At 40.5% G+C, this 23,888-nt stretch overlaps 2 protein-coding genes across 2 annotated transcripts; both read right to left on the reverse strand.

Annotated features, from left to right (window-relative positions):
• Window positions 1–4,451: 4,451 nt before the first annotated feature.
• Window positions 4,452–7,841, reverse strand: LOC108433277 (collagenase 3-like). Its single transcript, XM_017707738.1, has 10 exons — window positions 7,727–7,841; window positions 7,398–7,636; window positions 6,897–7,045; window positions 6,220–6,348; window positions 5,978–6,139; window positions 5,763–5,898; window positions 5,538–5,671; window positions 5,094–5,253; window positions 4,914–5,017; window positions 4,452–4,798 (listed from the first exon to the last, which is right to left on the reverse strand). Exons 1-10 carry the CDS (start codon window positions 7,829–7,831, stop codon window positions 4,704–4,706), a joined length of 1,413 nt encoding a protein of 470 aa, XP_017563227.1. The 5' UTR covers window positions 7,832–7,841; the 3' UTR covers window positions 4,452–4,703.
• Window positions 7,842–9,927: 2,086 nt separating this feature from the next.
• Window positions 9,928–22,957, reverse strand: LOC108433242 (matrix metalloproteinase-18). Its single transcript, XM_017707683.2, has 11 exons — window positions 22,952–22,957; window positions 22,650–22,796; window positions 18,427–18,662; window positions 17,643–17,791; window positions 15,836–15,961; window positions 12,819–12,980; window positions 12,598–12,715; window positions 12,371–12,504; window positions 12,094–12,253; window positions 11,594–11,697; window positions 9,928–10,771 (listed from the first exon to the last, which is right to left on the reverse strand). The coding sequence occupies exons 1-11, from the start codon at window positions 22,955–22,957 to the stop codon at window positions 10,641–10,643; spliced, it is 1,473 nt and encodes a 490-aa protein (XP_017563172.2). The 3' UTR covers window positions 9,928–10,640.
• Between the last annotated feature and the right edge of the window lie 931 nt (window positions 22,958–23,888).

The raw sequence follows: 23,888 nt of genomic DNA on the forward strand, positions 1-23,888 counted from the left end.
GCCTTGAGGCCTTCTAGGGCTTTAGTGACTGACCCATCCGGGGCGGTGTTACTGGGGATGGATGTACAACACATATCGCCAAACATGTGACAGACACCCCCTTTTCCGCCAAAAGCGTGTCTAGGGCCATTCTATTTTGTATAGTCATCAGAGACGTGGCTGAGAGCTGTGTGCTGAGGCCCTCAACGGCTACCTTGGTTAAACTGGTGAGGCGCATGACCTGGTAATTAACGTAATTGATGCGATCTACATTTTTGTTGGGGGTGACGGGGAAGAGGGCAGAGATAACAGGAATATTTTCAAATCCTGCGGCTATTTGATCAACTAACTTATACTCGTCGGGGACCCCCCGTGGGACCTCTATGGTGTCTATGTAAGTGGGTGAATTTTTGGTGAGGTCGAAGTGATCCTCTGTGGTTTCACGTTTTCGCCTATGTATGGAAATGTGATTAGCCTGTCTCTGACCTACTAACAATATTGGAGACACCAGCCTGACCATGGCACAGAGACCGAATGTACGAGTGGGCATCCTGACTAAAAGAGTAGTGCCACCGCAATATTAATATAGCCCTGCTCTGGCCCATGGGCCTACGGAGGTGCTCCCTGAGTACGTAATGTGACACCAATCAGGGTTAATCTGGCCTATTATTTTACCTCGGCCGGTGCCATCAACGGAAGTGCGAGTAAAACAGGTGAAATTGCCACTAAGTGAATGGGCCCGTACCCGTCGTATTGGCTATGACTGGGAAAATATCAGCTAATGTAGTGCAGTTAATCGGGTTCGCTTGTTTTGTGAGCTCAATCATACATTTAAAGCCTGTCGTATCTGTGTCTGGAAATAAAGGTGCTGGGGCTAAGGACAGCGGGGCATGAGCATGTGCACAAGCCACACAGTCCTCCATCCCAGATTCCCCAGCCAAACCCACACTTAGTCATAACCTGCAGATCCCAGCAAAGATAAACATCGTAACCTCTGTATGATGAATTCTGACCTGCGCAGTTAATGACAAATCAAATGTCCATGCTGTGGAGCTGCCTAGGGCGTAGTCTAATTCTATTCCCCCCATATCTACTAATACAACGGTCTTTGTTCATAGTTGATCGTCTATACACCTCATATTCCCCCTTCATGGCTATACAAAGCCTCGAAAAACAAAAGATGAACATAAGTGCGTTTACACATATAACACATTCCATTTTCTTAACAACTGCACATTGTCTGGAGTGTGAGAGCGAAAAAACCTGTCAGGCAGCCAACCTTCCTGAAATTTCCATCAAACAATTTAGACAGGAAAAATTCTCTCACGGTTCTCAGCGCGAAAATCTCTCTACTACCACTAATAAATATCTTTTCCCTTCAACTGGTTTTATCATGTCAACAAAAATCCACAACAACTCATGCATAGGACCCCTTGGAGTCGGAATGTGACCAGGAGGAACTATCATACCGTTCCGAACATTATTTCTCAGACAGATTGTGCACCTGCCTATGACATAATCAATCTGCTCAAGAAAGTATGGTGCCCAAAACCCAAACGTCTTTGTGATTTTACTTCTGACTTCCCCTCTTGCAACATGAGCTAACCCATGTGCTTCATCAGAACATGCAACATCTGGAGGTATCAATGATAGCTGAGATAGTTAGAGCTGAACCTGACTCTATATAACCAAAGCCTGCTTCTTCTCCTTCTTCTTGTCATCCACCAGTTGTTTGTGTTTAAGTTTCCTGAGGACTTCTTGATCCTCTTCTTTCTGGTCTTTGCTACTTTTCCCCACCTGGTGGGCTATATGATCTGTCCACACTTGAAGGGCTCTTGACACATAAGCTCTCAGGTTTTCTTCCAGTCCCAGTGGCTCAATCAGAATATTATCAGGATGCGCATTTGTCGGAAATGTATCTCTCAATGTTCTCTACATTCGACCTCAAACTGCAGAAAACAGCTCTGGATTCTGAAGTCCAGCTTTCTGTAGAATCTCTTCCATAGCTGGAACCCCTAGGAGATTAGTCTCCTGATACCTCCTATGGCAGGCTGTGTTCCCACCCTAATCTCTTCTGCACAACATCAACCGGAGTAATTACATTTGACAACTTAGTAATTACTCCTATTAAACCACTATTTTACCACAAGTCAACAAAATGAAGTGGACTTCAAGGACATTAAGAACTTTGTTGACAAGATAACAATGTATCAACACTAAAAACTCTACAATTCACAATAAAAATATCAACCCTAAATTAATATTTTGGTGATGAATAAATCAGTTGCCAAGTTCTAGTAAAAATCACTGTGTATAAGGTACACTTGAACCTACCTGTGTAGTTCATTAACCCTTTTATTACTAATTTCTTTATTCATCAATAAAGGAACACACACTGAGGACTTATACACAGTGCTAGCTAGAATTAAATGCACGTACATCTAAACACTAATTCCTAAGTTTGTGAAAGAGTTTGTGGATAAAACAGTAGCCTCTTAGTCACCCACAGATGTCTTCAATGGAGCTCAGGTTATGTAATGCACTGGCTCTCCGCCCACAGTCATCTGGCTCTCTCCTGCTCATTCAAACAAAAGTGAATATGACACAACAAGGAGTTAATCCCAATCCATTCTTATAACAATGCACAAATTTATACACTTATCTGTCAGCACACTGGTTATTTACTTCCCCAACTATTCTGTCCTTTCTTGGGAGCTCATCTCATTTATTTATACATATATATATATAATTTTTTTAACGTCTCTGAAAAGAGGTTCATAGATTTTACTTAACTCTTGGATGTCCACTATATAATCAAGTCCTCTTTTGTCTCCCAAAGAAGACTCATTGTTGTTTATAACCATATAAAGTTGAAACAAAACATAGAACGACTTTTCCTCCTCACATTAATAATATTCAAATTTGAATATACATTATTTAATATCTTCAGTGTAACATGTTTCCCTTAAACTAGCAAAGTCCTTTGTGGGGCTTAGACTCACTTTAACTAGTGATTTTAACTTTAATTGTCCTCCATAAAAGAGGCTCATAGATTTATTTAATTTTTTATTTTTTTTTTTTTCAGCCTCCAGCTCCCCCCCGCGACCCTGACGGAGAAGCGGCTTAGAAAATGGATGGATGGATGGATTTTTTTCAGCAAATTGCCATACAAAGACTCCTTAAGTTTGACTATATAACGCAAATATCATTCCTTGTCAATCCCCAACTCTCATAAAGTTACTCTATAGACACACAGCAGGTCAGAGAACATAAGCGCTTCACCCGCAGAAAGAGAAGAGGGAGGGGTGGCGCTCAGACACACACACAGACCCAAATCTGCGCACACACACACGTCTTACTCAGAAAAGGAGGGACTGACACACAGACGAAGTCCAGCTTCGTGTACACACACACACACACACACACAATGAGCTGAGACACACAACGCACAGAGAGGGAGAGAGAGAGAGAGAGAGAGAGAGAGAGAGAGAGAGAGAGAGAGAGAGAAAGAGAGACCAACCCCCCTTTCTCTTTTCTTTTTTTTCTCTAAGAACGAAAAACTTTACAACACACACAGAACGAGCTCAGCACTTTCCTTAAAGCCGACCCATGCATACATTACTATAGCACGCTTTCGCCGCCATTCACTTCTCTTTATTAACTTTATCTACCAAATTCCCTGAGTGTCCCCCAAATTTTATCAAGCCAAATCCGACTATTTCTCAAAGCCAATTTCCACGCAGTGACTAATGTACAGATATCTTACCGTTAAGAAGCTATAGGCCTAGTACTTGTTGGGGAATCCAGTGATTGATCAACATTGTACAGACTGATTTACTGTCTTCCCTCGTGGTAGGGAAAGCCTCTACCCATGAAATGAAAAGGGATGAGGAGGTCGCTCCTGCTTGACAGGTGGGTAACGTGAACTTATTTTTTCACAGAACCAGTAGTTCAGTATTTTGTCCAGGTTGCTACTGGTTGTTATAGCAGCTAGTTAGCTTCACAGAAGCAGTTGTAGCGGAGGTCTGCTAGCCCACGTCCTAGCTAATGTTAGTTACATTACTTGCTGTGTTGTTGTTCAGTCTAACGGTATATCATGGTATTTGTACAATGACTGCAAACATTTTTATGGCCACAAAGACCTAAACAAATTTTGTCCACCTCAGCAATGTGCGTCTATGGATTTGTGGGGCGGAGCACTGAGGGGAAATACAAAGATCATCTACACAGTAAGTGGATCTGATAAAACGGACAGCGAGTGTAGATACAAGGTAAGTGGACATGTAGTTTCTAGAAACATAAGTGTTGAAGTAGTAATGAAGGTAATGATGAAACAGATGGACCCTGTTGCTTCCACAACAGTTGGATGTTCCTCTTGTCTTTGCATGTTTTGCTTTGGCTTCCTTAGTGCCTTTAGTTTACAGTGACACAGCAGAGCATTTGGAAATGTGCATGAAAGATCAATCTCACAGTTCTTTTAAATGGTCCATGAACTTTTTATTAAAATATTAAACATCTGTCTCAAAGAGTTGCACGCATTCAAAACACAAGAAAAATGATAATAAAAGAGACAACAGAACACGTAAGACAACAAACTTGTCAGAGAAATGAAAAATAATTTAAATCAGTTAAATAAAATATATAACTGAATAATTTACTCTATAATTTAGATGTTGCCATGGCTCTGCTGCACCACTGCCTGCGTGGCATATAGACCTCAATGATTAACATGGCAAGAAGTAGTTGTTACTGAGCACACGTAGGAGTCGTCCATAGCCGAACTCAAACATGCGTGGTCCGCTGTAGAGGTAGGTGAAACCTGGAAAAAGACGGAGAGCAACATTGTAAACCGCTATAAAACAAACGGGTTTATTTTAGTCCAATTTGACGAGTCACATTATTCAGGACTTTCTTTGAATTTGTTAAATACTGACCCCTGTACTGGAAAGCTGCAGTAACTTTTCCGGTCATTCCTGGGAAGTCGTCTTCCACACGTTTAGGGTAACCTTCGTCCATCTTCTTCGTGGTGCCATCATAGCTATAAAATGTTTCCATTAGTTAGTAACAGTCTATTAAAAAGCTCTTGTATTACCAAATATTCTGGTGTTTCCTACCTGTAGTAATGGTCATTAACGAAGAACAGAGTCTTTCCAGTCTCCTCGTCATAAAGGGCGGCGCTGATCTTCTTCACTTTAGGGGGCAGGCCTATGCTGCTGAGGGTCTTGGGATACCCCTTTGCAATGTTGTAACCATAGAAAGCCCAGACCTTCTGACCTGAGGATCAAGACCAGGCATCCACGTTAACTCTCAACTAGTAAGACTTTCACTGTATACAATATATATCAGTCATTTAGCAACTAGTTTTGACCATACAATCTGATTACATTAAAAAAATACTGGGCCAAAAAAAAGCACAATTTTTTTCCAGAATATTTTGTACTTCTGCTGATTACCCATTGCTAAATAACAACAATGGTTGCTTTACTCTAAGCTGCCAGAACTTCAAAGCTGTTATGTAAAAGCAATACAACATTTCTCCTCATGTCCAGTTATCTTACCCTTAATGAAGTACACCAAGTCATCTGACGGACTCTCATAAGCGGCGTCAATATTCTCTGGAGCCTCAGGCCAGAAGCTCTTGATCAGATGTTGCTCAGACTGGTAACTGAGTGGCTGATTACGCCAGAAGAGGCTGAAAAAAAAACTCAGTATCAGATTGGAAGGCCTAAATCCTTAAGGAGATCATGTAACATCTCAAACTATATATTTAGTTCAATCTGTACCTGTTCTTGAAGAAGATCATCTCTCCCCGCAGCATCGTAACTGCATCCAGGACCAGCTTCGGGTCACAGGCGTTAGGGGTGACTGGAGCTGTGGGTTTAGGCTCTTCAGGGTCAACAGGTACTTCAGTGTTTCGCCCTGTTGAATAAAATTCAGGTTGTTAATTAAATATTGGACAAAACCTGAAGTTACATGTTTGACTTTAATTAGAGCTTACCATAGATTGCCTGAATTCCATTGACATCATCTTGGGGCAGAACAAAGGTCTTGACATCCCTGAAGCTGTACGAAGGATACATCAGAGCACCGGGATCCCTGGAATGTTCAAGGCCCAAGGCATGTCCGAACTCATGGGCAGCCACCAGGAACAGGTTGTATCCTGTAGCAGACCAATAAACGTTGGCATACATGGCATCGTATTGTATGTTTTACTGTGAATATTACTGTGACCATATTTACCATTAGAAGATGAGAAGGTAAAAGACTCATCATCATCAAAATGGGCGTCTCCACCAATGCCAGGACCAGGAAAAAAGGCATGAGCCAAGAAACCATGTGGTCCATCAAATGGGTAGCCATCCCCATGATCTGGATAAAGAAAACATTTAGTTTATTTCTGGAAACCTGAGGATATGAGTTCTGAAAGAGAACGTGCCTGTGAAATTAATACCATCTTAAATCTACCCTGCAAACAAGAACTTGGGGGGTTTATCACAAAGCAAGATCTCAGTTTGGCCAGACAACTTAAACCTAAAGTAAAGCCTGCTCAACAAAGAGAGTTGAAGGACAGTCATGTTGGACAGTTCTCAAATTTTGGGTTTAGTTATCCGACTAACTCAGAAATCCTGCTTTGTGAGATTCTCCCCTGATCAACAGAGTCTGATGCTGCAGTAACACAGTGATCTTGCCTGTAAGAGCCCTGCTAGAACAGCGTAGACCAACATGGCTGGTCACCACCAAAACCAGTATATATTGTGTTTTGGATGCAGTTCAGCCAGAAAGATCATGCTGGGTGACCTGCATAAACCAATTTAGACCAGCATGGGATCTGTTTTTTTTCAGTGCTGAGGTACCAATATGAATGGCTACAGGTATCTGATAATAATTCTTTGGTGGCGATCAAACGGGAGACTGACCTCTGACCACGAAGGAGATCATGATGTCAGCTACACCACTGTAAATGCGGGTGAACCTGAGGGGAGTGACGTCAGCCCAGACTTTAAAAGCTCTCTTAATAGAGCTGTCCACTTCATCCTGAGACATGTCAGGAGTGTAGTTCTCAATTCTGTGGTGGAAAGAAATCACAAAGTCTTACTGACCCCTTTAAACAACAGCTTTACAGAAACCTGGGCCTGTTTCTCTAATGACCAGGCCTAGGGTGACTGTGGCAAGGAGAAACCTTCTAACAGCCTGAGGAAGAAACACCATTGTGTACTTGGAAGAGCTATCATTAAGATAAAGACACCATTCACCTAAAACACTGGGCAATAATCAGTGTCGATCCTTAAGTTTAAGTCTTACATACACAATATACAGATTACAATAGAAACACTGAGAGGAACCAAGAGAAACACTGGGAAGAACCAAGAGAAACACTGAGAGGAACCTTTCAGCCCTCAGCAACACCTGCTACGTACCTGTAGGTCAGCTGGTTTGTTTTCCATTTGAGGTTTCCAGGAACAACAGCATACGCAGCCACGTCTGGAACCCCACAGCGAGGCTTCTTCATCACCTCCAGCGTCTCAGCGTCCAGAGTTCCGGTCACTTCCAGCCCAAAAAACTCTTGCATCTCCCTCAGCTTCTCACTCATCTCGCTGACCATGCGCCCAAAGGACTTTGTGCTGTCTTTCATGTTGTACAACTTCTTCAAGTAATTCTGGTGAAATTGACATGATCTGCAGTTAGAAATCTGACGGAATCAAAGCCAAATGTACTTTTAAGTTAATAAGCCAATGTATCTTCTTACCTTTGCCAGGTCCTCCTCCTCTTCACCAATAGAGGGTGGTACTGGACCTGAGTGAGTCTTGATCACCAAGCCGATGAGAATGCAGAGCTGATAGAAAGCCTTCATTGTTGCTGCTTGTTTAAGAAGCTGATGCTGTCTGGAGTTCGCTGCCTGCTTTTATATGGTAAAGGACTAAAGATTGGGCAACGCTTCGAGTCACACAGTGATGAAATATGGGGAAAGAAATCCCAGATGACTGAATTCCAGTACCTGCGCAAGACTCTAGCTTTAGTCCAGTTTTATTTAATAACTCTTGTTCTTTTCCTAAAGACTGACATTTATTAATGTGAAATCTGAATGTAGCTATGATGATTATCTATGACACTTTCGAAAATGAATTGATCTGCCTCATTTAAACACTCTTAAAACTGTTAAAGAGTAACTCCACAATGGACTCATTATACAGAACTCACAGTTTTGACTCCAGTGAGTGTAGAGGTCAAATATTAATTTCTGTACTGATTTTTTCTTTTAAATCTACATCATTCCATTGTTTAGATGCAAAAAAGTCATTTAGAGTGGTTTGATGTGAACTGGTTCATTGTAGGGAAACTTACAGACTGATTTCTTTACTGTGGTGGTGATAGGAACCAGACGTCACAATGTCTGCAACACAAATATAGCCATTTTGTTTACTATCCAAACCTACACTTGTCTTCTGAGTTGTTATATGTAATGTTGATGGTTTTCATTACTACACCCTGCATATACAATACTGTGCAAAAGTCAGAGACCACCCTTCATTTGCATATTTATTAGTCAAAATGGCCATTAAGTCCACGTTATTTATTGTTGACGAGATATTTCTGAGGAGATTAGATCTAGGATAATCCTCTTGCATATGGACAAAGTCAAAGTAAAATATGTGAAACATTTCTAAAGGTTTCTAAAAGTGGGTGATTAAATGATGCAAAGAAAACTGGACTCCTAATAGCCACCTGGAATGCCTGGTCGACACCAAAACTGCCCCCATCAGATAAGCAGCACTGAAAGCTTTCATCTCTGAGAGAGAGGAGAAAATCAAGCTGCTTCAGATCTGAAAACCTCCACAGGTGTTTCTGTCCATCCTTCCACTGTGAGAAGACGACTCAGTGTTAGTGTTAGAAAGGATGTGTATCTATTCAAGAAGAACCTCACGGAGAAAAGGAGACGGACACATCAAACAAAGAAGCTGAACGATGGACTGACCACCGCTCTGAGTCCAGACCGCAACACCATTGAATGTGTTCTGGATTATTTGGATGGTGAGAAGCAGAAAGTACAACCAAGAAAACATACAATGAAGACTGCACCTGTGAGTTGTGGAGAAATGTCTTTGCAGATGTTTTTGAAGAACTTAAAACAAACCTCCTAAAAAGAATGAAAGCTGTAATAAAGGTAAAGAGTAGACACACTGGATAAACACAGAAAAGAGTGATATGATGTTTAGTTTCTATACCATATTTAGTTGAGGTTTCTGTTAAACATGTTTTTTTCTACTGTATTCCTGACACTGAGTGAATGAATAAGTTGATCTCAACCATTTCATTATGTAGAATTTATGAAAAATGAGTGGACTTCCCCTTTATTGGCTGTTTTGACTGGAAATTAAGTAAACACAGGGTGGTTTGTACCATGAATGGATTTTTTGCAGATAGCATATTCATAACCGTTTCATGTAATAATGTAATGTGAGGGAGCTTCAGACGTCTAGTTCCTATCACCACCACTGTGAACAATCCCAACTCTCTTCAAACCACTGTGAATGACTTTGTTTGCATCTTAACCTTTTAATTAGGCAGAACTGTTGAAAGAAAATTGATATTATTCTGATGGGTAAAGACTCCAGACAGAATGTATTGAGGAAATGTAGATGCTTTATTACATTTTGATTGTAAGAATGAACCAAACAGAAGAAATTCGCTGTTGTCAGAACAAAACCTCGTATCTTCACTTTTGCCGATTTTCAGTTTTTGACATAATTTGAAAATGCATGTTGGCCTTAATAATGTGTGTAAATTTCATGAAGGATGTACCAAAATAAATGGCCAAAAATGACTTGAAAAAAAATCTGGTTCCATTCACTTATATTGAAAGTAATGTAAGTTTTTTCCTTCTCCTGTAAAGTTACCATTTTGGAGATACAAGGTTTCGTTCTGACAGCAGTGAATTATTCTGTAAACTGTGGCTAGTCACACTAATTCACCCTGGCTAATTCACATTGGCATAGCTTTAAAATCACACATCAGCTTCCTTCATCATCTGTCATGGTGAGATGAGACATCCTTCACACATCAATAAGCAGCTACTGTCTACATTCTGTGGTTTCTTATGAAGGTGTCACTGAACACAACTGAGCTCATTTCCAGGCTGATAAAAAAAAGCCCAGCAGGTTTTAACTTGCTTTCAGTAGAATTTGGGCCGTGTGTCTTTGCTCAGTGCAAAGAGCTGAACCTCACATCTCCACTGACAATGAACACTGTGGCCTTTTGGGCACATGTTGATCGTGAATCCCCCTCCACTGATATCATGTTCTTCATTAGAACTGGAGCTGCAGAGAGGTTTGATGTTGCTATTGAAACAGAAAATCTTGATCATGTATTTCTTCACCATTGTACAATCCCCCCCCAAATTGTGCTGAAGGTGTGGACACAAGACATAGTGTGGACATATCCTGTCTTCGCTCACTGTCTGGTGTTGCATGCTCCACACAGATGTGGTAATTGGCTTGAGAAGTGTTTATGTCCACCAAGACAACCAAATCAAGCCAGACAAGGTAGTCCTGCAGGTTGGTTTTCTAAAATGACTTGTCGCATATCTATTAAAGGAAACCCACAGTATGATTTGGTCACCATCGTGTGACTTTATGACGTTCTTCATAAAGTTCTTTCGTTCTTCAGTCCAGACTGATCATGTTTGTTCCACCTCTGCATTTGAGCCATGCGTTCGCAGGCGTTTTGCTCGTGATGCGCCTGAGGCTTGGGTCGAATTCCAGCTGCTGATTCCCCAGAAAGAAATAGATGAGTCCTAGAAACCAAACAGAAGAAGCACAAAGTTAGTCACAGGTGATTCTGACAGCCTTCAGTAAATAGTAATAATTGATCTAAATGATATAGACTTGAAAAGAGAAGGTTGCTTGGTTTCCCACGCAGTCTAAGCCAGATTTTGGTCTCTGTTTACCTGTAATGGGGTTAATGAACTGGATATCGGGTTTGGTTTATAGGATATATTTGTATCTGGAAAAGGAGTAGTGGTTCATAGTACAATTAGAAGGGATATGGTGGTGTCCCGATTTGATACGTGTCCAGATACAGCAGAAATAGAGTGCCTGTAAATGCATCTCATGTTAATTTGTTAAATCTGTTCGCTTATTATAAAAGTTCAAGTTAAAGGGTAACTAGTATTTTCAAATTCTGTCAAAAAAAGAAAAATGTAGATCCAAGGTTTTGTTCCATCTGCAAAACTTCAAAACAAAAGCCGAGCTTTACAGTGTCCTGATCGAATGCTCTAGCTATCATGTTAGTCACGATAGGCTCAATAATAAGTTAATAACTTGGCTTCTCACACAAGGATTACGCCTAATACCAGAAAACTGACCCCAATTGTACTTGACGAACTGACACTAGTAACAGCACTAGAGTATATTAGCATGAGGTTTTCTTTGGGTAGGGTTGAAAATGAATGCAAATGTATTATGCAAAACAACAGAAAATGTTGCAGTTGTGATCGATGTTGTTCTCCAGGATCCATAAAATCAAACCCCAAGTGTGATTAGAGGTGGATAAATGTGTTATGCTAAACTACAGAAAAGTTGTTATTGGCCTTCAAGCTTCTACAAGGGGTATTTACCCTCATAAGCTACTGAAGCATCTATGGGAGAAGGGACTCCTGGCCACTCATCAGTTATCATTTTCGGATAGCCATCCATCATTCGCCTCTGCTCCTCATCATACCTGAAAACACAGAAGAAATTTTAAACAAGTCGATTGAAATCATTTGCAGCATGAATGTAAAAAAGAGAGGCTTAATAGACACCGATTGCTTGCTTGGAGAAGCTCTTATAAGGTTTTCATCAGTTATCGATTATCGATTATAGTGGTAACTTACTTTTTATTACGGCAATTAATCAAGTTAGTCAAGATATTTTATGTGAAGGACCTCATGGACCTAGTTCACTCACTCACATTTAGCAGGCTGAAGATTCTCCACAAGGTGGTGCTATAAGCATTTTTGCAGCTTTTGGTGTTCATGAGGGAGCTTTGGTTTAGAGTTTTATAATAATAATAGTAATAATATAGTAATTGTGACAGTCCTAGTTTTTCACAGAGATACTACCAAACATAACACACCTCCAGCATTCTTCCCCAGTGAAGAACTCAGTGAGGTGGGTTTCACGGAAATGAAGGGCAGCATCAATTGACTTAATCCTGGCTGGGAAGCCAAAATCAGAGATGTTCCTTGGGTAGCCATCCTCCACTTCCAAAACCTTGACTTTCCAGTACAGAGAGCCTGTATCATATAGCAAATACAGATGAACTGATGATTGCATATTGAATTGTGTTGGTCAAAATGCCCCAAAGAAACTGGTAGGAATTATTCAGTTATCTTAATATACAGGAGCCTTACCCTTGAAAAAGACAATGGTGTTACTAGCTGTATTCTCATAAGCAGCATCCATGTACGAGGGAATATCAGTCCACAAGCTTGTTATCAGTGTGATGCCTATTTCTTCAAAGTCAGGATGCGTTCTCCACATAAACCTAGGATGAACATGCTTTCAGGCAACTGATTGTAAGTCATCCAATATTTAGGCTGGTGGGTATTTGATCCATATAACAGCATAGCCAGGTTACCTGTCCTTGAAAAAGATAACTTCTTGTTGCAGTTCTGTTACTGCATCAAATGAAAGATCATGGTCACATTTATCTGGTGTTTTGGGAGGTGGTCTATCCAGTTTGATGGAGCTCTTACCTGTAAACAATCAATCAAACAAATAACCGGTGAATGTTTATGGTAAAAAGAAGTTATATTAATTCCTTATAGTTGAATCCATGTTATTTCAGTACTTACGAACCATAGAGTTCTTGGATATCTTTGACATCCTGGAAGGACAGCAGTACATCTCCATGTGGTACAAAATTATAGGCCGGGAACATGACTGCTCCAGGATCAGATGAATGAGCAAGACCAAGGGCATGTCCAAACTCATGAACAGCAGTGGCAAAGAGGTTACAGCCTGGAGCTGAAGCACAAACACATTAAACTGAATCAACTAGACAAGCATCATTATTTAAAGTAGCATTTTCCAGTCAGAGGAGATCATCAACAGATGAAGCCTAGTTTTGGACCATATTTACTTGTATTATGTAGTGGGTATCTCAGGGGTCGGCAACCCCAATGTTAAGAAAGAGCCGTTTTTGTCCTTTAAACAAACACTAAACCACCTTGGGAGCCACATTTTATGTACATTTCACCCTCTTAGCTGTAAATATATCTCAGTGTGTGCTAATGTACAATCCCGTTCCCAAAAAAGTTTAGACGCTGTACAAAATGGAAAACAAAATGCAGTGATATGCAAATCATTTAAACCATATATTTAAAAAATCAACGTATCAAATGTTGAAACTGAGAAATTTTGTTGTTTTTCATGCCCATTTTGAATTTGATACAAACAACACGTTCCAAAAAAAGTTAGGATGGGGCCAACTTTGGTTGTTAACTGGCAACAGGTCAGTAACATGACTGGGTACAAAAAAAGCATCTCAGAGTCTTTCAGAAGTAAAGATGGGGAGGGGCCCACCACTCTGTGAAAGCCTGCACGATCAAATAGTGCAACAATTCAAGAACAACGTTTCTCAATATAAAACAGTAAAGAACTTGGGGATTTCATCATCTACTGTATTGAGAACCGAGAAATCGCTGTATGGAAGGGACAAGGTCAAAAACAGTATTTGCTGGCCATGAACTTTGGGCGTTCAGGAGGCACTGCATCAAAAAGACATAATTCTGTAGTGGAAATTACTGCATGGACTCAAACACTTCTAAAAACTCTGTCTGTGAAAACAGTTCATCACTGCATCCACAAATGCAAGTTAAAACTCTAAAACACAAAGAAGAAACCATATATAAAGAGGATCCAGAAATGCTGCCACCTTCTCTGGGCCCGAGCTCATTTAAAATGGACTGAGAGGAAGTGGAAATGTGTCCTGTGAATGGACACTGTGTCTGATGAATCAACATTCATCAACAACTCCAGGATAAAGACCATCAGGCTTGTTATCAGCATGCACACAGTTGAAAAGCCAGTATTCATGATATATGGTATATGGTATATGGGTGCATTACTGCACATGGTATGGGTGGCGTTCACATCTGTGAAGGCATCATTAATGTTGAATGATATATACATGTTTTGGCAACATATGCTGCCATCCAGACGACATATTTTTCAGGGAAGACCTTGACATATTGTTTCAGCAAGACAAGGATGAGCCACATTCTGCATGTATTACAACAGCGTTGCCCCGTATTAAAAAAGTCTGGGTGTTAAAATGGCCTGGCTGCAGTCCAGACCTGTCACCACTGAAAACATTTGGCTCATTATGAAATTAACAATGCAACAAAGGAGACCCCGAACTAATAAACAGCTGAAATCCTATATCAAACAGGATTGGGAAAACACTTCACCTTCAAAACTACAGCAATTTGTCTCCTCAGTTCCACTTACAGAGTTGTTAGAATAAGAGGTGATGAAACACAGTGGTAAACATGCCCCCTGTCCCATCTTTTTTGGAACGTGTTTTTGGCGTTAAATTGAAAATGGGCACATATATTTCTCAGAAAACAGTAAAATTTCTGTTTCAATCTCATTGCAGATTAAACATAAGAAAACCAGCTAGAGTGATTATAAATGCAAATAAGTCCATCCATCTGAGCAGATCAGAGGGACAGTGAAGGTGGAGCAGTTTGGAGATAAAGCCAGAGAGGCCAGGTTGCGATGGTTTGGACATGTGTTGAGGAGGAATAGTGGATATATTGGGCAAAGAATGTTGGAGATGGAGCTGCCGGGTAGAAGGAGAAGAGGTAGACCTCAGAGAAGGTTTATGGATGTAGTTAAGGTGGACATGGAGATGGTTGGTATGAAAGTAGAGGAGGCAATGGATAGGGCAAGATGGAGGCAGATGATCCGCTGTGGCGACCCCTAAAGGGAGCAGCCGAAAGAAGAAGAAGAAGAAGTCCATCCATCTCCAAATTGATGTCTGCCTTAAATCTTTCTCTTTGCCTTTTCATTAGCTATTAGCTAGATGAGATTGTTGTCTGCGTTGCTGTGTGACCAACAGTCAGTCACCAATCTTTAGGGTTACAGCTTAGTGAATTGGCAATTATAGGCAACTTTATCTCCAGTGTGTAAGACCTTTGCTAAAACTATGTTTGAACTGTGTGTTAGAACAATCAGCCAAGCATGTTTACCTAAAAAGTCTAATTCAGCTGTGCTGGAATAACAAAACAAAAAAGCAGGTCGCAATTTACAGGCCTTTAAAGGGCACCTACCAAGGTCTTGAGTCCATGTCTCAGCAGGTTGGAGCTATTTAGGAACAACAACATAATGTTTTGGCTCATCTGTGTATGTCCATGTTTCCATGTATCCAGAAAATTCACTCTTTAAATGCATAAGCTTTTGCTTGTTGTAATGTATTGTTGTCACTTGTGAAAAAACATCATGGAGGGTTCTGTGCTGCTGCTGTGTAATGCTAGACCACTATTTAAGCACATAGAAATCACAGTTATTGCCAGCAAAAACAAAAGCAAATCGAGACTGATGATTTCTCACTCCTAGCTTATTGAAACATCCAGAGAAAGTGTTGCAAGTGCACTCTCGGTTTGGTCATTTCTTGATGTCTCAACAACTTGAAACACAGCAGACTCTAACTTGCTGTTACACAATGTACATGTAATGTAAATATAATCCATTATGTCATTATTTAATACATAATTCAAATATTACAGCAAAATGACAATAGTCAGGCTTCGAAAGGCAAAACAAGGACTTCCAAAAGCACTCGAAGATGCCTTTCAGTTGCAGGTTATCACCTGTAGCGTTGTTTGTCCAGTCCTCTTCAGCATCAAAGTGGACATCACCACCAATGCCAGGTCCTGGGAGGAACGCATGGGCCAGAGTGCCACCTTTACCATCAAACGGTGCACCATCCTTGTGATCTACAGCATTAAGCAGAAGATAGATATAAACCTCTATAAACTTTTTTCGTTTTCACACCCTCTGATTTGTGGTACCCAAGAAAAAACCATACTATTAACTTAATTTTTAAATTAAATGAATCAGAACAAATTTCCATTTTACAAAAAAATGATAATATTTATTATTCCGGAATGAGTGATGCTTCCATGCATAAGGCTTTGGGTTACTAATAATTTATTCTTGCATCTAAAACTGTGGTCACTGGTTCATGCATGAAACTGATGCAACATTATTATGACATACAAATGTGACAATATTGAATTGGTAATAAACAGTATTTAAAAGTATTTAATGCCTTTCAACATGTTCCACATCCGTTTAGTATTCCTGTCAGTTAGTATCAGTCAGCATAGACTTTTCAATATTGCATAGTTACTGACCATTAGCTCATGCATCTAGAACTTTGACCATGTTTTTGCATCTTGCATTTAGAGGCAAAACAACTCATTTTTTTACAGAGCTTTAGAGTAAAACAGGAACCACTTTGTTATGACACGAATGCAACAATTTTCAGTTTGCTAATTTCCGTGCTCGGAACCACCATGTGGCTAAACTACCAAACTGTATAGCAATGATTTAATGTTTCGACTTCAGTAAAGTTTACTTCACATCCCTAAAATGTAAAGGTCACAGAACTTTAAGTTAGTCGCAAACTGTGATTACAGCCAGGCCTTCAATTTGGGTCAGAACTCTGTCAAAGCATAAGGAAAAAAGTCCCCTAAGATAATGATGTTTTCTGCATGCGTCTCTATGGGATTATGATGGTTTGTTAGCGCTAAAATAAGATTTTTGACATTTGAGATTAAATACATTTTATGTTTTTCCAGGCAGATTAGCATATTGTCGCTGTCTAAAAATGTTTCTTGCTTCTCTAAAAATGATTTTTGTTTTTCTACATCATTTGGGCTCAGCAGCCAGCCTTTACACTGTGTAAAAATATTATGATTGGACCAATAGAAATGATGCAGTCCTGGGCTGGAGGTTAGGGAACTGGCCCTGTGACCGGAAGGTTGCCGGTTCAATCCCCAGTGCCAGCAGTGTATGACTGAGGTGTCCTTCAGCAAGACACCTAACCCCCAGTTGTTCCCCGGGCGCTGTGGATAGGGCTGCCCACCGCTCTGTATTCACTAGTGTGTATGTGATGTTTCACTTCACGGATGGGTGAAATGCGGAGGTGGAATTTCCCCGTTTCTGGGATTAAAAACGTATCACTCACTTTTGCTCTCTCCTGTAAAGGTGCGATTTTGGAGGTACTTGTTTGTCTTTGGACAGCAATGATATATTTTATTTTGTAGCCGTTTCACAGTGACTCTTTCATTAGAGAGGCCTGGCTCACTGTTTGTTTCCAACAACCCACTGATTAAACTTCAGTCGTATTCAGTCATGACACCTGTTTTAAACTATACATTATTTCAGGGATATATTCACTTAAATATTATACCATGTAGCAAAGAAAACCACTGTGCTCTCCAGACCTACGTGCTGCAGGGCTGTTTTAAACTAGTTCTGACTCATTTGTTTTTAATGGCTCCTAAACGTGTTTTCCCCAGACCAGCCGAGTTTTGTGTACACTCTTCTATGACTAATGTGCCACGCCAGCCTCTCCAGGGTCAATCTAGGTGACAATACGTCCGTCCACACCTTTGTTATTGAAGGAAATCTCGATGTCTGCGCCTCTCCTCTTCCGTCTTCTGAATGTCAAAGGTGCTACCTGGGCCCAGAGCCTCCAGGCTTCCCTGATCACTCTACGGATTTGGGAAGGTCTCATCTTGGGGGTGTAGTTGGAGATCCTGAGCACAGAGTAACATGTGGGGGATCAGAAGAAATGCCCTTTCCCTGCTAGTTGCCCAGGTTGTAAATTTAATTGGTTGGTTTACCTAGTAAAAGTAAGCATTTTGAGCTTATTAACACTCCACTAGTAAGTTAACAAAGAGAAAACCAGACTGCACAGTAGTAGGGAATCTACACTGAATTGGCAGATTATTAGAAACAGCTCATTTGTATTCGTACTCACTGGACATTTTATTAGAAACACTCATCATATAGGTAGTCTTCCTAGGTTTATAATTACTGACTGCAGCGCATGTGTTGATGTACAATTTAGCAGCCCATTCATCAGCAGAAAGGGCCCACCACTGGCCTGATATTATTTTGGGGGTGGTTCATTTCCAGCAGTGCAGTAACGCTGATATTGTGTGTGGCGTTGGTATGAGTGGTGTTTTACACCAATGGGAGTCCCATTTTCTCTGTATCTTTTAATCATTTTTGAACTGCTTTTTCATTCATTTTCTTTGGAAATATCTCCTGAAAAATGAATAACTGAAGTGCATTGAGATACATGAAGAGTTTCTGAGTTTACTTGACAAAAGAAATGTTACAATAGCAAAAATCTAGATCACTTTTACAGTGTGTTACTGGTCCCCACCTATAGGTCAGCGTGCGGTTCCTCCAGCGAATGGTTTCCCCAAACTGCTCAGCATCCGACAGACCACAGCGGCCTCTCCTCGTGGCTGCGGGGGTCAGTTGGTCCAGCTCACCGCTCTCCACCAATTCAAATAAGTGTTGCGTCCCTTTTGGTTTGGCCATAAACTCGTGTGAGGCCAACCCTGCCATCTGATGACTGGCTTGCAGCCTGTCGTTGTAGAATTTCCCCAGATAGCTCTAAAACGGGGCAGCGTGGAGAATGATAATGCGATGATAATGTGTGTTGGTAAGGGAGCAAAAAAACAGATCAGTTTTATACATTTTGAAGTTCTTATTGGGTTTTGCATCTTGACAATGGTCGCTATCATCAAAACCAGAAAATAATTTTTTCCTTTTTTTACCGTTCAGGAATGACAGCTGTCCTATACACTAAGAATCCAATAGAAATGGTCCAAAATCAATGCATTTAGTAGAGAACCTGTTGTTTGTAACGCTGGGAAGCGTTGATGAGGCGGACGCATGTGCTGAGAGAAGCGAGATTTATTAGGGGCAAATCCAATATCAGGGTCTAGACAGTCCAGGGTCAACGAGCCAACATGGAGGGAATGAGGGACAGACATGACGAAAATGAACACAGACTAAACACACAACAGAGGCCAGAAGAACGACGCTAAACAATACAATACAAAGACCAAACAAAGACCAGCAGCCTAACAGGGAAAACCACAGGGCTTAAATACAACAGGGTTAACAAGACACAGGTGGTAACAATCAGGGGCAGGGTCTGGAAACAAGAGGGCAGGACCGGGAAGAAACAAAAAAAGGAATCACATGGACAAAACCAAATTAAAACAATACACATGGAGGACTGGGAGGGGCCAATCATGACATTGGTATTAATTTGAATTCCAATAAACTTGATGTACACACCATTTTAATTTAGTAGATTTACTTTGACTACGATTCTATCCATTTACAGACGAATGCCAAATGGTCAGACAACAGATTTTGTTGGTTTTCTAAGTAAAATTATAAAACGGATAGTTCTGGTCCTAAAATCTGATTGAGCTGCGTTCGAAGCTGTAGTAAAATGCACAATATACACACACCTCTGACCACCTTGCAACAACTGAATTGTATATTACTACACCACTGCATGGAAAAAATCTTGTGCTGTAAATGGAATAATCTCTGGTCAGTTAGCTAACAGGCTAAACAGCGCCATCATTAATCTCACAGGCTTGAATTAAAGTTCTTACAGGGTGATTAAACTGTAAAATACGACTCGTGGTGGTAATTTGGTGACCGTGAAGTACTTATACAGCAAAAGCTTTTGCATTAATCAGTGCTGTGTTATCATACGTTCATTGTTAAATGAAATGACCGCAATATACAGCGATGGGCGACCAAATGTTCTCCTCATTCAGCAGTTCATGGTTGCTTGGCAGTGACACCGTACTCCCATGTTTCTTGGTGGAATGCTTATTTATGTCGAGTATTATTAATAATAAAACACATCCTCTACAGACAACACACTTTTAATGCCCAATTACTCAATTTAACATATTGGAGAAAAAACAAAACAAAAATATGGCCTGTGCAAAAGTTATGGCACACTTTGTAACTCATGTTTTATTGTGTTACAGTGGCAGTTGTGCAGTAAAGTTTGCAGAACAATGCTATATGTAAGTGTGTTCTCTGTAGAGGATGTGTTTACTTCTTTTTGTGTGGAAAATCAACAAAACACGTCATTTGACCGGGCCTGTTTGAAATGGACTGTGTGTGGTGGAAGGCCGAGCAGATGCCAGTAAACATTCCAGGAATTTTGTTACCACCTTGAGAGCCATCTGCCATCTGCTTTAGTGTAGGTGTTCATTCAAGTTGTCACCACCCAAAACACCACCTGTCATCCTTTTTCCCCTTTAAAAATCCAAAATACAGTCTTGAGCGACTCCCTTCAACATATGGGGAGAAAAGCACTTCAAGTGGGAAAAACACGGGCATAAATCTACAGTCACATCAAGCCAGTTGTCCTGAGCGTGATTTACAGTAGACCTCATCGTGCTGTATCTTCATTAATCCAGTTCAGACCATATTGTTGATGGGCCATTTAATGGTTTCAGTGAAGTTGTAAGCCACTTTATACACACATGACTGCACGGATCTTAAGTGACGACACACCACAACCCACAAACCGTTACCTAACACTTTGTGTCATTGTTTATTACTTGTTAAATAAACCTTCACACAGTTTCCGTCACAGGCTGGTGTGAAATGCAGAAGTAGTTTGAAGTGTTGCAGAAACATCCCGCTAAACAGGCTGCAGCAATATAATTGCATAATTGACTATTACCTCATTTTTCTCTTAGATGGGAATCTACAGCGCTGTGCAAAAGCCTGAGATCACTGCCACCACCAGCTATTTCAGTTCCTCTCATGATGAGCATTAAATACAAGCTATTCGTTGTTCATGTGATTAGAAGAAATTCGATTAAAATAATTAAAATCTTAAATTAAAATACTAAAATTATAATCCGCTTGCACACAGAAGGAGAAAGTCAAAAGAAGTTGAGAAAAAAAACAAAAATATTATTTAAAAACGGGATTCCTAACAACCACCTAGTGAACTGTCCCCATCAGATACCCATCAGAACATATTCTGATAACCTACGAAGACTGAGGACTAGCAGTAAACACTTCAAAATAAAGGTTCCTCAACGGTTCTTGGCTTGAATGTATGGTTCTAGTACAAAAAATCTTCCTCTGATATAAAACGACAGGATGGGAAGGTTCTTTAAATTTCTTCTCTTACACACGCCCATCTCATTTGGTTCCTAAAGGTTCTCCTTTGTGTTATGGACAGTTTCTGGGTCATTTCTTTACCTGTGTTCACAATTAGCTCCTCAGGGCACGTCTGAAGTTCTGTGAATCCATTCTGAGCCTATATTTAAATCCAGTACATCCTTTTCTTGACTGAATAACAGAAATGTAGAACAATCACTGCATGGTTTCCATCACTGTCGAACCAATAACTATGATATGGATCTGTTGTGTCACGCATGATTGTGCAAAAAAGCACAGTAAGTAGTTATAATAACGTAATGTGAAGGAAACACCTGACCTCAGTGGATTCAACCTGAACAGAGAAACTTTCCCTTCTATATTATATTCCATTACATCTCTATATCGCTGCTACCACAACAAACCCTGCATCTCCAAAATGTTAATTTTAAGTTTTCTTTTAATGTGAGTGAAAGGGACCAGACTTTTTGTCCAAGTAATTTTGGGCCACTTCTTTTGGTCCCCTTATCGTGAAGCTTAGACACAAAGTAAAAGGCAACAGACATTTTCAAATCATGTAATCATGGGACAAAAATGGAGATACAAGGTTTTGTATATACAGTAATGTATAAAGCTGGCAATGGACCCCATCAGTTTATGGAAAAGCCTCTGATGACCCTTGGCAATCCACCTGAGGGCCGTCTGAACATGAGTTCCGATGGAAGAGAAGGCTTACAATTAGTCCACTGCTGTTCACTCTACTGACTACTGACAAACTGAAGCTTATCTGTGACACTGACCACGTGAAGGCCATGTTAATGCCTCTGTACAGAGAGGTCAGATGTGATCACTCAAGTTTTACTACCTTAGTAACTGCTGTGGTTATGTATGTCGTCTGACTGCGTGGCGACCTCGTGTCCAGAATGAGTGCTGTGTCGGTGCTGCACTGTCCAGTCTGTTTACTGTGTCTAATGTCTGTTTAATTGATTGTATTTATTGTTTCTAGTTTCATTTTTTGTTTGCGCACCATGTCTGCACGTTCACACTTTGTACGTTTTATTCCTTGTTGCTCCGTGATGCTCCTGGAGGAACGTAATTTCACTCCACTGTGCACTTGTACATAGACGGAATGACAATAAAAGCCTCTTGACTTGACTTTACAAAATACCTGACCTCTCTGTACAGAGGCCTTAACATGGTCAGTGTCACAGTGTTCAATTTGAACGGTGGTCTAGAAATACTGCAAAAAATTTCTGCTTCATTTTACTTGTCCTAACTTTTCTTCGCTTAAACTTTTTTCATTCTAAAATGTTTTGCTGTCCAAGCTTGAGTGAAAAAATCCATGTTGTCTCAGATTTTTGGCCCCCACTGAAAATCCGTCCATCCAAACATGTTTAATCCAGGTTAGTCTAGTAATCTGCTACAGGATTATTTGACACATACCTCTGCAAACTCCAGGTCAGCATCACTGGGCCGCGCTGTGGGATACGCTGGAGAGGCCAAAAACACACCGGCTTGGACAAACAGGCTCAACCACAGCCTTCCCATGCCTGCCACGAGCTTTCCTCCGTGAGACGAGCCTTCTTCTACCTATCATGGCATCCTAAATGTGGAACACCTGGAGTGCAGCGTCAATTATATGTACACTCAAGATGAAACAGACGTCACCTAGCACGCTTTCATTCAGCGCTGTCTTCTTAAAAATATGTGATTAATGTGTGGCTTACCAGCACTCAACAGCAGACAGTCATCGTAAGGCACATTTGTATGGAGAGATATGAGGCCCTGTGATGTTTTAATGGGTTCTGAAGAACAAACAGCTGCGAGGATAGTTTACAGTGCAGATAACGCCTGTGCTAAAACACCTAAGGCCTCCTAGGACCTACAGCATAAGCATAAATATGCATTTAATAATGGCATAATAATTATGCTTGGGGCATAACACCCATAAAAATAAACCACTCAAAATAAATATGACACAAACGTATAATTAAAGTTCTTTATAGAAGAACTCTGTTATGTAAGCAGAAAAGTGGGTTAAATAAGGTCGTAATGTGTAGAGCATATAAAATATTCCCAAAAAATGCTTATGGTTATTTGACCCTGTATTCCATATCGCTGTTGTCAGAAACAAAACCTTGGATCTCCATTTCTGCCGTTTTTCAGTTTTTTACATATTTTGAAAAGGTCTGATGTCTTTTACATTGTGTATATATTTCATGAAGATTGAACCAAATAAAATGGCCCAAAACTGCTTGGAAATACTTCTGGTTCCATTGACTTCCATTAAAAGTAAAGTAGGTTTTTTCCTTCTCCTGTAAAGTTACCATTTTGGAGATACGAGGTTTCGTTCTGACAACAGCGATATATTATTGATATATACACTCACCGGCCACTTTATTGGGTACACCTGATCATTTGCTTGTTAACACAAATAGCTAATCAGCCAATCAAATGGCCGCAACTCAATGCATTTAGGCATGTAGAGGTGGTCAAGACGACTTGCTGAAGTGCAGACCGAGCATCAGAACGGGGAAGAAAGGGGATTTAAGGGACTTTGAACGTGGCGTGGTTGTGGCTGGTCTGAGTATTTCAGAAACTGCTGATCTGCTGGGATTTTCACGCACAACCATCTCTAGGGTTTACAGAGAACGGTCTGAAAAAGAGGAAATATCCAGTGAG

This window comes from Pygocentrus nattereri, chromosome 18, assembly GCF_015220715.1.
Source record: "Pygocentrus nattereri isolate fPygNat1 chromosome 18, fPygNat1.pri, whole genome shotgun sequence".
Classification (NCBI taxonomy): domain Eukaryota; kingdom Metazoa; phylum Chordata; class Actinopteri; order Characiformes; family Serrasalmidae; genus Pygocentrus; species Pygocentrus nattereri.